A 16,417-nucleotide genomic window follows, 5' to 3' on the forward strand; every position below is an offset into this window, starting at 1 on the left:
CTTCTCAGTGGAAACTTTGTCAGTAGCATTGTGCGTTGGTGCAGCGGCTCGTGTTTTATGCTCGAGGGAGCATCGTCTTGCTGAGCAAACTTGCTGGCGTTGTGCTACATTTCTCCTCGCAGTATCATCGAATTTCAGCGAATTTAGGAAGCTACAATGAGAACACTTCTGGGGCACGATATAATTTGTAGACGAAACCATGACCTCGATTGTTTGTATTACAAATATCCTTATCCTTCAATTTTGATTCCCGCACTTTCCCCGTACCGAGTCAAAAGCTCGAGTACTATTGTGAATGCCACGCACAATTCCTGTCAATAACATCTCCAACGTTTCAAGGGGGAGGAACGCAGTTGTCACACCAACCACATCTCTGATAGTATTGGCTTTCATTCCGCTCTGGAGTATCACACTCATTCTTCCTGTGGCGAAAGACGAGAGTGCAGCACTTTCCAGAAGCTGGGTTGGTGACGTTTGATAGGATTTGTTTTGGAGAGCTCGAAGAACATTTCTGCAGTGGTGACGTTGATAAATTCTCCAGTGGTCTCGTTGAAAGGAGCGTTGAATGCTGATGCCGGTGGTTTTCCGCCACAGATTGGCTCCCACCAGAAGTCACACCACCATTCCCAGTTGATGCCGTCGCGCTTGACGTGTTCGCTGTTGATGACGGCGGTGGTGGTAAGGTTGGTGGACAGAGGATTGCCGACGGTGATGTCGGTGTTGGTGGTGTTGATGGGAGCGGCAGTTGCCAGCTGCATACCCATACCCAGGCAGAAGGTCAAGAAGGTAGAGATCTTCATCTTGAATGTTGGTAGATGTGGTTTGTGTGTTGTAGTAAAGCTTGGATGAGAGTTGAGGAAACTGTAAGTTGGTGAAGAAGAGATAGAAGAAAGGAGATCGGAGTGTGTATTTATATTACCTCGAGCGAGGCGTGCTGAGTCACATCAATGAGGGCTCGTCCAGAAACAGAGCCAAATTTGCTTATACAAGTCGTGGCAATGATCAAGGCCAGACACATGGCTATGGCTTTGCGACGCCTGCGATGAAAGTTGAGCAAGATAGCGACATTTGTAAAAATCTCAACCGCCAAGGTCGCTGTCCCTCCCATATCGAGTCGTACAACTGAAAGTCGCAAATCACATTATTTGCAAGACCAGACCATCTTTCAATGCCTTTATCTGTTCATCAGTCAAAGGATCTTCGTTATCGAAAGCGTGCTTCTTTCTCTCTTGTCGAGTCCATTTTGTGATCTTGAATTGCTCTCCACCGATCTTGCCGCCAGCTCCGTATGATTTAGTGTATTTAGAGAACTTGAGACTTGTTAGCGGATAGGCCACAGGATATAAGCAAGATTACTACCAACCTTTGTTTTCCAGCCAAACCGGTCTGCCTTCTTAGGTGGCAATTTTACTTTACCCTCGATTTGCGATAACCATTCATCGACTTTGTCATCGATATGTGTGACACCCTTGATGGGAATGCCAGCTTCTTTTGCAAGAGCAAGAAGGTAGCGGAACCAAAGCAAGCTGAATCCGGCATAATCGCCGAGGCTAGAGTCACCACCACCCTTGACACCGTCGAAAGGATCGTCAGTATCTCCGCCAAGATCATCAGCTACTCTAGCCCAAAGCGACATGACCAGCGAGAGGTCTTTGTACTTGGAATCGGGCTTCAGTTCGCCCTCTTGATCAATGCGATTCAGTCCGGCCAAGAGCATGAAGCCGAGCAGACCGTATGTCAACCATGAGCGTTCGCCATCGTCAATCATATGCCATGGAACATTGGGCTCGTCTAGAAGCCAGATTGGCATTGATTCGAGGATAGTCCAAAGCTCTTCAGTCTTTCCATTCTTGCTGTTCAGAATTTTGTTGAACTCGGCCATGTTGTTCTCGACAACTTCTTGGTAGCCATAACCAGCAAAGTCATTGTAGACGTACATGCCGAAGCAGTCAGGGTCGCGATGTGGGACCTCGATGGTCTCAACATCAATCTTCCTTGTAAAGGCTTTTCGCATCATAGCCCAGCCGTCAGTACGGCTCTTGTCGAAGCAAGGACATTTTTTCTCATTATGTTCTTTGGCCCAGGCTCTGCCCGCTTCTCCATCTCCTTCGTCATAATCTTCATCGTCCTGGCGCTTTTTGTTGTAGCGGTCCTTGAACTCGAAACGAGGGAGGCAGTTCGTGATGTAGGCGTGAGGATCTTGCTTGAGCTTTTCTTCCGTCATCTCGTGATCGTCACTGCCAGAGTCGGTAGAGTCATTGTTGGGTGCTTGCGAGGTAGATTGGGTCTCTTGAACATCTGGTTCTTGTTGAGCTGATTCGTCCGAGGCCGCGCCAGCAGTAGCTGAGGCATTGGTCTTTGTGCTCTTAGCTTGAGATGCCGAAGCCTCAGCATCGGCAGCTCTCTTCCTTGGTCCTTTGGGTGGCATGCTTGACGGCAAGATTATGACTTATCTCAAGAAGAATGGTATCAATTGAGCTACGAAAGAAAGCTGAAGTCTGAGCTGTAGAGTCCGGCAGATTGTGCCGTGTTCTTGTATGTGCACACGCGTAGATTAAGTCGCTGACGTAGTCAGCTCTTGGGCAAGGAGCATCCTGGTACTCTGTCCGTTATGCGCAAACTTTGCCATTATGCGATGGTTTCAACTCGGAGATACAGATATGCTTCATCTGATGATAATCATTGATCAAAATCTTTATCATCCCCAGACAGCCAAGGTGATGACAAAATGACGGTTGCTATGGGAGGTACTGCAGCTCCAAACCGTTGATTGATGGCTGTAGCTTCCCCCAGATCTTTTTTCGCGGCGCGTCTCACCAAAAAGAATCGATCTAGCCGCCGCATTTTCCATCCTCGTCGTTGTGCTTGCTGTGTGATAGTCGAGTCTGGACAATGATTGGAAGGCTCGGTTACATGCACAACCTATATACCACCTCGTACTCGTTTCAGCCTCGAAAAGACGTAGACATGAATTCGTTTCGGGTTGCTCCTTTGATGTCATGGTCATCCGCGGGAGTGCGACATTGATTCGTCTGGGGTAGGTGCCAGCCACCAGCACCCGTTGCTGCTGTTCGTATCAGCATTTCCTCCTTCTCTTTTCTTTTCTCTCCCTGTAAACAATCCACTTCTCCATTCCACACTCTCCACACTCTCATACATCACACAATGCCTCCGAAAAAAGGCAAAGCTGCGCCCAAGGGCAAGGCCAAGAAAGAACCTCAAGCTGAACCTGCTACCAATGGTGTCGCTGAGACCACTGAGGAGACGGCAGCCCCTGCTGAGGAGGCACCTGCTGCTGAAGAGCCTAAGACAGAGGAATCTGTCGCTGAAGAGACCAAAACCGAGCAACCTACCACTGAAGCTGCAACCACGACTGAGGAACCCAAGGCTGAGGAGCCCGCTGCTGATGCAGCATCCGAGGCGCAACCTGCAGTTGATGCTGAGCCCACTACTGCACCCGAAGAGAGCGATTCCAAGAAGCGCAATGCTGAGACAGCTGCCCCCGAGACCAAGGTGGACGGGAAGAAGCCGCCTAAGAAGCGCAAGGTTGATATTCCCCCACCCCGAGAAGGCGAGCGCAGATCTGGTCGCGGCGCCCAGAAGGCTGCACCAACCACCGAGCAACTCCTGAACTACCTGCTTTCTCCCGCCTCTACCGAGCTTTGCCGCCCCGACGACGAATCTTCTGTGGTTGAGTCTCAAGGTGCAGACTTCAAGACCTACTCCTCGTCTGCCCTGTCTGCTTTCGAAGAGCTGATCTGCGCCGTCGTTTTGAGCCGTCCCATCAGCCACAAGCTCGGTCTTCGCGCCATTCGTACAATCCTGAACGCCCCTTACTCCTTCACGACTCCCTCGGCCATCATCTCTGCTGGCAAGGAAAAGAGACACCAAGCTCTGGACGACGCAAAGACCCAGCACAAAGACAAGACCGCTGAACAAATTGGTCTCGTCGCCGATGTAGTCGCGCACAAGTTCAGCAAGAACGACACCGATACGAGCCTTGACAAACTGCGCGAACAGGCTTCCAAGGACTGGGATATGGAGCGCGATCTGCTGCAAGAGAACATCAAAGGTCTCGGAAAGACTGGCTTGGATATCTTCTTCCGTCGTGTACAATGGTTGTGGCCAGAAGCTTATCCATTTGTGGACGAGAAATCATCGCGTGGCATTGAAAAGTTGGGTCTTCCTAAGCATCCCGATGAGTTGGCCAAGGTGCTCGATAGGTACTGGGCTAAGCTCGACACAAGTAATCTGGAGAAGGGCGACAAAGAGATGCAAAAGAGAAGAGCGTTTGTTGTGATTTGCGAGAGAGCTACTAGTGCTGATCTGGAAGGCAAGTCCGATGCTATCCTTGAAGCTGCCGCTTCCTAGACGGGGCTCAAGACGAAGAGATGGCGAGATGCTAAGACGTCGAGAAGATGAGATCCTGAGATGACGCGATGCTGAACATACATATCCCTATATAGTAAGCGACCGTTGCGTCCGGATTGACTCATCCGCTGCAACGCAGATATAAAGATTCATGACCTTTGTTTCCATCATTCCGCTCGTCGTCAGTCAATTTTGCAATCAGTATCGTCAGAGAAGCCCTTCAAGGCATGCATCATAGACTCGGTGCTACAGTATAACATGAAACTGATGATGACACCTACAGACAACAGGAAAAGATATTCACGCGAGAAACGATCAAGTCGTTGATGTGAAGCCGCATAAGCAGTATCAGAGACATGTATCGAAACGAACCAAATACTGTTCAGCCCTATCTTCTGCCGTTTAGATTTCATGCTATGAGCACATGGATACGGAGATCTGGACACGGCTTCTGTTTCTCTGACGTCGTTTTGTTCTTTCAGGTCCCTGTGGCTCTTATCTGGTATGATGTCCGAGACAAAATCTCTATAGTGAGACCAAGGAACGTGAAGGACAAGCATACTATAGTTGTGATAACAGAATACGCGGATACAAGTTTTCAGCATATTTAGTCCCGGGAATAATGCCACAATAGCGATCAAGTCAGCAATAGAAGCTGGAGGCCGAGTTATTGTCAATCCAAGCACCAATCCATGCTAGAAGAACTGAGCAAAATAGAAAGCAACAGCATATGGTTTTCCATCTCGGATCCGTGGATTGGTATCTGTGCATCAAGGGAGATACAACAGGAAGGGACATAAAATAGGGTTCTGAGTCCGGAGCATCTCGGCCGTTGAACTTTCGATAATATGGTACAATGGTACTTGTAGATTTGACAGGTAGATGACGACGCGCCAACAGCTGAGCTGCATACCAACTCATCAAACGGCACTTTGTCTCAATATTGCAGTACGCGGAGGTTCCTGTATAATGTATTCGTCTATGTTCCAGTTGATTTTTGAAACGCACGCGAGATCTGAGCAACTTCTGCAACATTCCTGGATTGTGTTGCTCGGCTCTCAACACCACGCTCAATATATGTGAATGAACTTCGAGGAGTTGGTATAGAGGAATGGCTCGGTAATGGTTGTATATCGCATCCTTCTCAACTGCCCAAACGTCATGAGGCGCAACCCCACATCGACGGCTCCCCCATGGGGGCGGACGATCTGGGGTATCACTTCTTTTGTTTTGTTCAAGCGGTCCAAAGGAAGCAATAGTGTGTCTTGAAAAAATGAACAAGATGAGAAGCCGTTCTAGCTGGCGTTGTGAGGACAGAGATCAGTATAGGGCAAAAACGTTTTGAGGTGCGGAAAAAAGTGCAGACAGGAAACGGTGGAAAGAGATACATTGTCAGCTGTCAGAACGATCGTCCATACTTTTATCCCAAACCGTCCAGGATATATGTCTCATGAGCGCGGCTAGGCGGGAGTAAGCGGCTCTATATATGCTTGAGCAGGTGAGTTATAGGCGGGGTAAGTAATACTCAGAAACGGATACCTGTGATTCGGTAGCGATGATATCGACAAGAATCGAGCCAATGCAGACCCTCGAAGCGAAGAAGGATCTCATGTTGGTTTCGGACTGACGACCTTGGTGACATAGAGGGCGCACGTAAGCTTCCCATATGTTAAACCTCCAGCTGTTTGCTGTTCAGGCAGTCAAGCCCATTTCTCCTCCAAACCTGTTTTTTGCCTACTCTTATACACGACTTACAACTCTTTTTGGAAGTTTGCTATACATAGTTGGCAAGCTTATACTTACAGCAATATGAGCAACGGCCATCCAGACGAGCAGAGTTCAGGACAATGGACCAATGCTCAGACGTCGAGGCCGTACGAAGAATGGTCTCAAGCTTCTACGAGGCACGACAGACAGCTCTCGGGAATGACTCAACTTCCAGATGCCGTGTACAGCCAGTCTCATGACACAGATGACGATCGCATGAAGCTGAAGAAATGGTCGACAAGACCAGGTGACCATGTTGAGCATATCGGTGCACATGGAGATGCAGGTGGTGCACCCTTGGACATCCACACAACATCGTCGTCTCAGGGTTTGCAATTTACCCGATCAAAGTTGTTGGGTCTCAATCCGCATGCACCAATCGCAGAGGAACATGACGCGACGAACTACTCCAGCTTATGGTGGACCAAAGTACGATTAGCATTACGAGAGCCTCTCGCAGAGTTCTTCGGTACTATGATCCTCGTTCTGTTTGGCGATGGCTCAGTAGCTCAGGTGCTCCTGGGTGCCAACGACAGAACAGCTCCCGGTGGAGATGGTTATGGAGGTTACCAATCCATTTCCTGGGGATGGGCGTGAGTATTTGCTGGAACTCCTTGTCTGAAGCAGTCGTTGACGATGATATCAGGATTGGCGTCATGCTCGGAGTTTATGTTGCTGGTGACTCGGGAGCGTATCTGAACCCAGCGATTACCTTTACCAACTGTCTGCTCCGCAAGCTTCCATGGCGAAGATTTCCTATCTACTTCCTGGCCCAGTTCCTCGGAGGTCTAGTCGCTGCTGGCATCATATACGCTAATTATGTCAACGACATCAACGCGTTCGAGGGTCATGGAATCAGAACGGTGCCTCCAAGCCCGACGGCAACAGCAGGTATTTTCTGCACATACCCAAAGTCATACATGACAAAGGCGAGCATGTTCTTTTCCGAATTCATCGCCAGCACCATCCTGATGTTTGTCATCTTTGCTCTCAAAGACGATACGAATAACGGAGTGTCATCAGGTGGCGGCAACTGGTTCCCTCTGGGTTTGTTCTTTTTGGTCTTCGGAATAGGTGCATGCTTCGGTGTTGAGACGGGATATGCTAGTAAGTACAAATATGCGTCCTGCAAGAAACATGCTAACGTTTGCAGTCAACCTGGCTCGTGATTTTGGACCGCGTTTGATGAGCTACGCTCTTGGCTACGGGCATGAGGTGTGGAGTGCTGGAGGATATTATTTCTGGATTCCAATGGTGGCGCCCTTCTGTGGATGTGCATTTGGCGGTATACTGTACGATGCATTTGTCTATACCGGACCCAGTCCTCTCAACACGGAGTGGCTGGGCTTGAAGGACGTTTTGCATCCTGGCCGTGCAATCCAAGAGAGGATTCGAGTGCAAAAGCAGGAGGGAATTGTTTAGATGTCGATGATTGGGAAATGGAGATGGCAGGGCACGACAGTATGTATTGACATAATCATGGTAGTATAATGGAGGGAATGGCATCATACCAAATAATTGTCACATTCATGTTGAGAAAAAAGAAAAGACAATGAATAATAGATGGGTGAAGTTGACGCGCGCGCCAAGGGTCGTGTGGTCATCAAAAACGCGCCAAAGTTTGGGCAGGCGCGACGCGTGCTCTCGTCTCGTCTCGAAGCCGATCCGCGTGCCTCGAAACTCCCTGCACCTGCGTCGAACAACGAGACACCCACGACCAACAAGACGCCATTCTTTCACCTTGTATAGCACTGTACAGCTGTGCTCGAGTATCACATCCAACAAGACGCTCTGAGAGACAGAGTATGAGACATCACGACATTCCTACAAAACGCGTCACGACCACGACTTAGATTGGACCACGACTCTTGCAAGCAACCGCCATTGACCTTCACGCATGACTTGACAAAGACAAGTCCTTCGCCATGTATCTCCCGAGGACGCTTCTCTCGCATCTCTACACCCATCTGGTCCGCAACACCCATCCACTTTCACCACCAGTCTTGATCCTCGTATCCCTCGACCCCGATGCCCTCTGCGCGTGTCGAATCTTCACAGCACTACTCAAACGCGACTATATCCCTCACAAAGTTCAACCGGTAGCTGGCTACAGCGAATTGGCTGCTGCTGGCAAGGATCTGGTGCTACCTTTGACGCGTCAACATGGCGGCCAAGGTGGTATTGTCGTCTGTTTAGGTGTTGGTGGCATGGTTGACCTGGAAGAGATGCTTGGTTTGGATGGAGGCGAAGACCCGGAAACACAGATGAATATGTACGACCATGGTGTTGAGGTCTGGGTCGTCGATGCAAGAAGGCCCTGGAACTTGCAAAACGTCTTTGGAACTGGTGCCATGGCTCCACCAGAGGACGAGGATACTGCAATCACCCCAGCAATAGCCAAGAGGAGGAGAGGTGTTGACGGAGGCAAACTCCTACCGTCTTACACACCAGGAAGAGGAGGAATCATTGTCTATGACGATGGTGATATTGAATCAGAGTTGAACGCCGAGAAAGAAGCCTTCGGTGCTCTGCAAGACATGCCCGACATCGATGAAGATGTAGACGATGATGATCTTGACGCAGACAGTGACGAAGAAGATGCTGTCGAGGACTCACAAACCCGGAAGCGAAAGACATGGAGTGATGATGATGCAGAAGAAGAAGCCGACAGTGGTGACGATGATGGTGACAGACCGTATCAAAGGCGGCGAAGTAATTCGGTGAGTTTCTCTCCAAGACAAGGGGAGAGGACTTCCTGCTAACCATGAAACTAGAACTCATCAATACCTGCCACTCCTAGATCACCATCATTACGACATGAACGACTAGAGATGTCCAATCACCCCTCATCATCACAGCTTGGGCCAGTCCCGTCATCACCACCCCTACAACCCAGAGAGCCATCAGCACGCTCACTTCGTCGCAAGCTTCTCAAGATGAAGAGAAAGCACGAAGCCGTACTAGAAGCATACTACTCGTTAGGAACATCGTCGTCTGAGCCGATATCTTCAATGCTGTACTCGCTTGCTTCTGAGCTTGGTCGTGAAGACAACGATCTGCTTTGGTTGGCCCTGGTCGGTATGTCTTCTACTGAGCTCTACGGCAGATCGAAAACAACAAACTCCTCAACACGCCAGAACCCATGGAATTTGAGCCGAGGAGATCAAATTCGCGATGTACTCAGAGATGAAGTACGGCGTCTCAACCCTGTACCCGCTTCAGACATTGCTAGAGATAGAGCTGAAGCTGGAGGCATTATACCCACTCACGCACGCTCACCAACAGACACTTCGATTCGTCTGTCACCAGAGCCACGCTTCCTTCTTATCAGACACTGGTCGCTGTATGAGAGTATGCTTCACTCACCGTACTTGTCGTCACGGCTGCATATCTGGTCAGATGCTGGACGAAGAAGATTGCACAAGCTTCTGGCAAAGATGGGTGTTTCTCTTGCCGAAGCTGAAAAGGGCTACACGCACATGGACATGGACCTCAAGCGTGGCCTTCGGGAACGCCTCCTGAAGTTTGCTCCTATGTATGGCCTTGATGGACTGGTGCCCTCAGAAAACAGCCATCTTCACAGACACGAAGGCTGGGGCTTTGTTCGCTCATGGGGCTGGCAAGCGTGTCTCTCGGCCGTCGATGTAGCCGTCATCACGAGTGCCATCCTTGAAGTTGGCACAGAACAGTCTTTTGACTTCATCTCAGCATCTACGCCACACTCCGATTTCCGCATGAAGGTTGTTTCCTCAAATTACAATGCACGTATGCAAGCACTGCCCACACCGCCCACATCACATAATGGCGACTCATCACCCTCAGCATCTCAACTCGAGCATGAAGCCTCAATCCTGGATCCTGACTGGACAACTCATCGTTTCTTTGCCGCTTACGACGCTTTGTCTCCTTCATCATCTGCTCTTCAACTGTTGCTGTCTCACGTACCTACCGCACAACATCTTCACAGAGCTATACTTCGAACCGGCAGTGCCTTGATATCAAAACACCAGATCCGCCACTTGCGTGCTTTCCGCATGGGTGTCGTACGCGAAGGACCAGACGTAGCCCTCTTCACTCACCCCGGTGCCCTCGTCAAGTTGGCAACCTGGCTCGCCGAAGCCATTTCGGTGCTAGAAGCAGAAAAGGGAGCCAAACGCACAGCAGACAACGCACTCGTCCTTGCAGCTCTTGACGAACGCAGAGGTGTCTATGTCGTTGTCGGTCTGGGCGGTGGAGACGCAGCATCAGGCCGTGTCCGCAGCCGCGCAGAGCAAAAGGCCCGCGCCGACAAGAAAGCCGCTCGCGAAGCCAAAAAGGCCGAAAAGAAAGCCCAAAAAGCTGTGCTGCGCGCTCAACGCAAACAAGCAAGACGTGAGCGTGACGAAGCCAATGGCATTTTCGCCGATGACTCTGACGAGGAAGAAGCTTCTGATGCTGAATCCCTTTCTTCCTCTGACTCTTCAGACTCAGACGATGATAGTGAGGATGAAGAAGAGGCGGAGAAGAGAAAACAGAGGGGTTATGGAAGTAATAAGTTTGGCTCTGCGTTCCAGGAGGTTGTTGAGGAGACGGGAGCCAGAGTCCGTATTGACTCTTTTGAACATGAAGTTGTCGAGGTCAAGAAGGAGGATTTGAGCGGCTTTTTGGAGGCATTGAGTTTCAAGGGCGTTGTTGGGTAAGCTGGAGGTCGTGGATGTTGGATTCTTGCTGTTGCAGCTTTCTCTTTTTTCAGAGAGAGCGTTTGTTACGCCTTGTTTTGCTGTCTGACGAAAAGATGAGCTGGTTGTTGCATTCATGGCATGAAAGGCATAGGGCGTTTTTCTTAATGTTTTTGATCCTGTTTTGCTGCTGGGCATGGAATAGCAAAGAAAGTTCTCCTAGATAGTTTTTCGAAAACCGCCTTTTATTTCAAGTCTCTCCCTCTATCTCGTTTTTTGAACCAGTGTTACCCTCTATTATTCTCAATTTCGAAAACAAATATATGTGTTAGCAGTTTCTTTGGCGGCTTATCACCCAACAGCATGGGCTAGTCATCTTTGATCTCAATCAAGTGTGAAGGAAACAGGGAGAATGATGATATTTCACATTAATAATAAATTCTCTGTATCATTGCCCGCGTGAGGCCTTGTCTTTTCTTCATGCTGATCCTGCCTTTGTTTTCAAATCCCATATCATGGTATATATCCATACCAAAAACCCGATTACGTGCCCTTCAACCCATGAACCTCACACCTTTTTCATGGTAAGCCATTTCCAAACACCCAGAAGAAAGCATTCAGTCCAATACCCGAAAGAACAGGAATGGTAAGGTTGTCGTCTAGGCCAAAGACATCAATGGCTTCACTGACTGCAGCCACGAATCCCGAGACGACAGCGACGATAGCAGTAGCTACACTACCCGACACGGTAGCTTCTGCTTCTTTCCAGCCGAGCAAATTCCTGGCCATAGGTGGCAGACTCAAAGTGCCGTCATAGGCAAAAGCATCTATTCCTGTATTCCACTCTGCAGGCACTCTCGGCGCGATGATGACCCAGAATACCACAGCAGCAATGACACCAGTGATGAAAGCGGCGATAGTACCAGCCAAACTCTTTCCCTTGCGCACACGAGGTGTGTAGCGGCCCCAAAGACGTCCGAAAGTGGAGGCAGCAGTATCGCACCAGGAAAGAAGCAAGATTGACATGACGGCTATGTCCTTAGGGCAGAAGCGAAGGACAGCCCAGGCGCCTGCAAGGTAGGAGATGACGCCGTTGTATTTGTCGTGTGCTTCTGATTCGCGCATGAAGGCTCCGAGGAGGCGGATGTAGAGGCGGTTGAGTGGACTGGATCACATTAGCTTTCTTCCGGATGAAATGAAGGAGGAAGAGACTTACGGATAGTGCATACGAGCAAAGTCAATGGCGAAGATGGGTATTAAAGCAGTCAGAAGAGGAGGATGAATAGCACTGGTTTGGGCACCAGAGACGAACAAACCCAAAGTGAAGAAACCAATAGAGACATGTAAAGCTTTCCTGGGTATCTCGTGTCTGTGTATAAAGGTGCGCCATTCGCGATGCAGAGGTATCAAGCCCAGTGGACTGGGACTACGACTTAGATTGCGCCAGTAGCTGGAGCCCATGCCAGCGCTACTCGGATCTAAATGACCATCTGTTTTTATGGGCTCGGGTGGAGCCTTAGTCGTCTTCTTAGAAGATTCTTTGCGCTGGATCTGAGGACTTCGGCTTCTAGGTCTGGCGCGGCTGCTTTCTGGATCTGAGGATTCTGGGGATTCTTGAATGGGAGCTGGGGTGGTGACACGACCATTGCGGTTCTTTGTTGTCGAGGAAAAGTAGCTGTCGCGTGCGGAGGATGATTCGGTGGGAGTGGGTGATGGAGATATGACCCGTGTTACGGGTATGGGTTGTGAAGAGGCCATGATGTGCTGGTCTTGATGGTAGACGAACGAAGCAGAAGATGGCAGTCGCGAATGCGCAGATGACGGCGGACGTGTCGCGTAAGGTGCAGGTCAAACGGCGTGGAAGTGCCGGCGCAAGATGATGTAACTGTTGGTTGGCAGTGAGGTTTGACAAAACGGACTTGAACGCAGAGGCTAGAAATGGTTGAAAGAAGAGAGTTTTGATTGCAGTTCAAAGTCTAGCAAAAGATGAGGAAATTGTCAACTGTCCAGTACCGTATTTCAGCATGTGATAGGGCAGGTCAGATCAGGCAGGAAACGGAAGTTCCGGGTGGCTCTTTGTCGAGATTTGAGGCTGCTCTTGCTTCGGCCCGGTGACGTTTTTGACCCGAAGCCGAGAGCGTGGATGACTCGCAACTTTCACATGCCGATCGAGAAGCTCCAACAGTTCGGGAAACGCATCTTTTGTTTCTCCCCTCAGTCACATATCAATTCACAATGCCTGCACAAGTAAACGCCTTCAACCTCGAGACGTGTGCCCGTCCCAACATCCTGGCTCTCGAGCCCTACAGATGTGCCAGAGAGTCCGTCGCCCAATCTCATACCAAGTCAATCAACGAACTGACGAGTGACTCACCACAGCGACTACAAAGACGATGGCACAAACATTCTTCTGGACGCCAACGAGAACGCCTATGGTCCCGGTCTGGCAGTCGATAGTGCTTCAGGCAAGCTGAAGAACGCCTTGAACGGAGATGCCAGTGTCGAGGTCGACCTTCTCGGCCTCAATCGCTACCCAGACCCGTAAAGACATCGTCAATGCCCACCACAAGACTCGTACCTGACAAGACCCGCCAGCCACCAACCCGAGCTTAAGCAACTGCTTTGCAACCTCCGCAACACCCACACCCACACAGAAAAGAATCTGACACCCGAGAACCTCTTCGTCGGTGTTGGCAGTGATGAAGCCATTGACGCCCTGATTCGCGCCTTCTGCACTCCTGGCAAAGACAAGATCCTTACATGCCCTCCCACCTATGGCATGTACTCTGTTTCTGCCCAAGTCAACGATGTCGCCGTCATCAAAGCTCCGCTAGACGTCAACAATGACTTCGCCCTCCAACCCTACCTGATCAACGAGATGCTCGAACAAGACCCCCACATCAAGATGGTTTACATTTGCTCACCAGGCAACCCAACAGCCAACCTCGTTCGCAAGGAGGACGTCGAAGCTGTTCTCAAACACCCATCATGGAACGGCATTGTCGTGCTGGATGAAGCCTACATCGATTTCGCCCCCGACGGCACTTCTTTGGCCGAATGGGTTAACGACTGGCCCAACCTCGTTGTTATGCAAACTCTCTCAAAAGCCTTTGGTCTTGCCGGTATTCGTCTAGGAGCTGCCTTCACCTCTCCACCCATCGCCCGCCTACTCAACTCCCTCAAGGCACCCTACAATATCTCCAACCCCACCTCTCAACTCGCCATCGCAGCCTTGCAACCCAAGAACCTCGCCGTCATGCGCCAAAACCGTGACAAGATTATCACTCAACGCGACCGCATGCTCAAAGAAATGCCTTCAATTCCGGGCATCGGTCGTTTCCGCGGCGGCGCAGCAAGCAACTTCCTCCTCGTCGAGATGCTCAATGCTTCCAAAGAACCCAGTAATGAAATCGCTCTTGCCGTGTACGAACAACTCGCCGAGTCCCGCGGTGTGGTCGTCCGTTTCCGCGGCAAGGAGTTGGGTTGTCTGGGTTGTTTGCGCATTACCGTGGGTACTGAAGACGAAGTCACTAGATTTTTGAGGGAGATTGCTTCGGTGCTTGAGACGGTCAGAAATGATCAAAGTGGCAAGAAGCTCGACAAGAGCGAGCAGAAAACAGAAGACAAGGCTGAGGAACAAGCTAACGATGTAGTCGCCTAGTGTGCCAATGCATTAATTGAGCTGAAATGGGGCAGAGAGCTCAGTCCTGCCGCAGCCAAGCAGGGATGGTGGGAGTCGCAGATCGACCCCCAGACGGGATTGTCAATGTATGTTCTCTAGTCACCTGGCGATTTGAGTGTGAGCGTTTCGATAGCAAGGGATACACCTCCTTTCCATCTGAAACTCCGCAGACCAAGCGAAGGTGGACGACGATGGAATGATTATATTGATAACCAACCAAGTACAGATAACGAAAGTATAGGGGATGCGTAGTTCAGTCATTGCCAGTTGCAGTACATATAAATCAAAAGCAACCATTCTTTTCAAGTGTCTTTCTTGCCAGTACAAGAAATGACTTACTTTGCATTGTTCGTGTTTTTCTTGGTGTATATACATTAGGATCATCATTTTCGCATGAGTGTCTGGTGGCGTGTTTGATCGCGCCTATGATGTTGCAACAAAAAAAAAGAAAAATAAATAAAGAAGAAGATAAATAAAAAGAAGCGGAAAGTAAAAAAGAGCCTTCGGCAATGTAGTTGAATCTCTTGGTCAGAAGTTGCGAGGTAAATGTATGAAGGTTATTCATTAGTTCAGCTGCCATTGGTCTCTAGCGTTATTACCATACGCAGCCATTGGATCCTCATCGTCGTCATCACTTTCGACGTCTTTGTCGGTTTCCTCCAGTGGTACTGACATCCAAGCTGGTCTTTTCTCCGCTCCAAGTGTGAAGGTAAACCAATGCGGCTTTACAATGAGTAAAAGCATTAAGATCGTGAATGGCAGCATGATGAGTAAGAGATAGCGAGAGCTGTGGCCATCACGACATGACTGGGTCAACACTTCTCTTACTCTTGCAGATGTGGTCATGTCGGCGGGACTTGAGACCAGTGGCGCAATCTGACAGGTCCAGCTCTCAAGAGTGTATGTGCCATGGCCACTGGAGCTGCCGAAGACGGTATCATTCGATGCGCGGCCGCTTGTGAAGAAGTAGTCCAGTTGGGTTGCAACAGAGTCACTGGCCAAGTTTTGTATCCCGGCGACAATCGTGGGATATAAAGCTCCAGTCAAGGCAAGCAATGAGAACAACCATGCCAGGAAAGTATCTCTGGGTCCAGTGGCATTGACCCATCCAGTCAGGTTGAGATTCCTCACACCTTGAAGGTAAAACTTCAAGACTCCGCCTTTTGGGACTTTCTTCGCACTTTCATCCAGCGCAAGTAGCTGTGAAAAAATGTGATGCCGCAATTTGTCGATAACGTAAGCGCCAGCATTTGCAAGAGCTAGCAAGGCGCACCAGAAAACCGAGTTGCGGCCATGGTCGTAGAGAGAAATGGGGATATATGCGGTGGCAACAACAGTATCGCTATGGCCAGGAAGTTCGAGCGTTAGAGTCTGGTTGGAGAGGAGTGTTGAGAGATCACGCGTCAATGGCAGAGGTCGGTTGACAGTATCGCATATCTTGAATCCGAGGAGAAAGATGGGGATAGCTACGAGTATCCGCAACAGAGGAGCGGTGATATGGAAAGTCATGGCATTGGCTGTCGTACTTCCGAAGAAAATGGTCATGCAGAGATATCACGCCCAGGTGAAGGAGTGGTTCTCAGGCTGAGGTAGCCTGCTTGTACGGGGCAATCTCGTATCGGGAAGGATTACAGTCGCCCAAATTTGCCGAGCGCGTATAGAGTCATGTCACAGGTCGAACGCTATTCACTCACGATAATTCGGAAAGTCGGTGTTGGATATCTCGACTCGTCAACATCAGTTCTGCTGGACATGTTGTGATTCTTTTCTGCGCATTCATGGACACGCACCGGAGAGGGTCGAAGGTTATTCTGATCGAATGGGGTAATTTCGGGTCCGGGTTACTCGAACTTTACCCACTTGAACTTGATGTTACTTTCTTCAACTCTAACACCACAAGGATCATTGAGGGCATACCTACATTCTCGCGACCATACGT

The 16,417-nt window shown here is 49.8% G+C and overlaps 8 protein-coding genes across 8 annotated transcripts; 4 read left to right on the plus strand and 4 right to left on the minus strand.

Moving 5' to 3' along the window:
- Nucleotides 1-413: 413 nt before the first annotated feature.
- Nucleotides 414-800, minus strand: M437DRAFT_67306 (uncharacterized protein; the record flags this gene model as incomplete). Its single annotated transcript, XM_041024917.1, has 1 exon — nucleotides 414-800. The coding sequence occupies one exon, from the start codon at nucleotides 798-800 to the stop codon at nucleotides 414-416; it is 387 nt and encodes a 128-aa protein (XP_040878380.1).
- Nucleotides 801-1,157: 357 nt separating this feature from the next.
- On the minus strand, nucleotides 1,158-2,233 carry M437DRAFT_27548 (uncharacterized protein; the record flags this gene model as incomplete). Its single annotated transcript, XM_041019120.1, has 2 exons — nucleotides 1,158-1,310; nucleotides 1,364-2,233. Coding segments are annotated over 2 exons (1,023 nt in total), but the record flags the coding sequence as incomplete, so codon positions are not given.
- Nucleotides 2,234-3,597: 1,364 nt separating this feature from the next.
- Nucleotides 3,598-4,365, plus strand: M437DRAFT_9714 (uncharacterized protein; the record flags this gene model as incomplete). The annotated part of the gene is made up of 1 exon (XM_041029106.1): nucleotides 3,598-4,365. A coding segment is annotated over one exon (768 nt), but the record flags the coding sequence as incomplete, so codon positions are not given.
- A 1,989-nt stretch (nucleotides 4,366-6,354) lies between these two features.
- On the plus strand, nucleotides 6,355-7,560 carry M437DRAFT_51958 (aquaporin; the record flags this gene model as incomplete). The annotated part of the gene is made up of 3 exons (XM_041022269.1): nucleotides 6,355-6,731; nucleotides 6,785-7,245; nucleotides 7,292-7,560. The coding sequence occupies 3 exons, from the start codon at nucleotides 6,355-6,357 to the stop codon at nucleotides 7,558-7,560; spliced, it is 1,107 nt and encodes a 368-aa protein (XP_040878383.1).
- Nucleotides 7,561-8,063: 503 nt separating this feature from the next.
- Nucleotides 8,064-10,817, plus strand: M437DRAFT_85812 (CDC45-like protein; the record flags this gene model as incomplete). The annotated part of the gene is made up of 2 exons (XM_041028347.1): nucleotides 8,064-8,858; nucleotides 8,913-10,817. 2 exons carry the CDS (start codon nucleotides 8,064-8,066, stop codon nucleotides 10,815-10,817), a joined length of 2,700 nt encoding a protein of 899 aa, XP_040878384.1.
- Nucleotides 10,818-11,390: 573 nt separating this feature from the next.
- On the minus strand, nucleotides 11,391-12,290 carry M437DRAFT_13887 (phosphatidate cytidylyltransferase; the record flags this gene model as incomplete). Its single annotated transcript, XM_041018733.1, has 2 exons — nucleotides 11,391-11,961; nucleotides 12,013-12,290. Coding segments are annotated over 2 exons (849 nt in total), but the record flags the coding sequence as incomplete, so codon positions are not given.
- A 741-nt stretch (nucleotides 12,291-13,031) lies between these two features.
- On the plus strand, nucleotides 13,032-14,457 carry M437DRAFT_76511 (histidinol-phosphate aminotransferase; the record flags this gene model as incomplete). The annotated part of the gene is made up of 3 exons (XM_041026639.1): nucleotides 13,032-13,117; nucleotides 13,176-13,337; nucleotides 13,392-14,457. The coding sequence occupies 3 exons, from the start codon at nucleotides 13,032-13,034 to the stop codon at nucleotides 14,455-14,457; spliced, it is 1,314 nt and encodes a 437-aa protein (XP_040878386.1).
- Nucleotides 14,458-15,042: 585 nt separating this feature from the next.
- M437DRAFT_51842 (uncharacterized protein) lies at nucleotides 15,043-15,987 on the minus strand (the record flags this gene model as incomplete). The annotated part of the gene is made up of 1 exon (XM_041022251.1): nucleotides 15,043-15,987. The coding sequence occupies one exon, from the start codon at nucleotides 15,985-15,987 to the stop codon at nucleotides 15,043-15,045; it is 945 nt and encodes a 314-aa protein (XP_040878387.1).
- Nucleotides 15,988-16,417: the final 430 nt, after the last annotated feature.

Source organism: Aureobasidium melanogenum (assembly GCF_000721775.1).
Source record: "Aureobasidium melanogenum CBS 110374 unplaced genomic scaffold scaffold_15, whole genome shotgun sequence".
Classification (NCBI taxonomy): Eukaryota; Fungi; Ascomycota; class Dothideomycetes; order Dothideales; family Saccotheciaceae; genus Aureobasidium; species Aureobasidium melanogenum.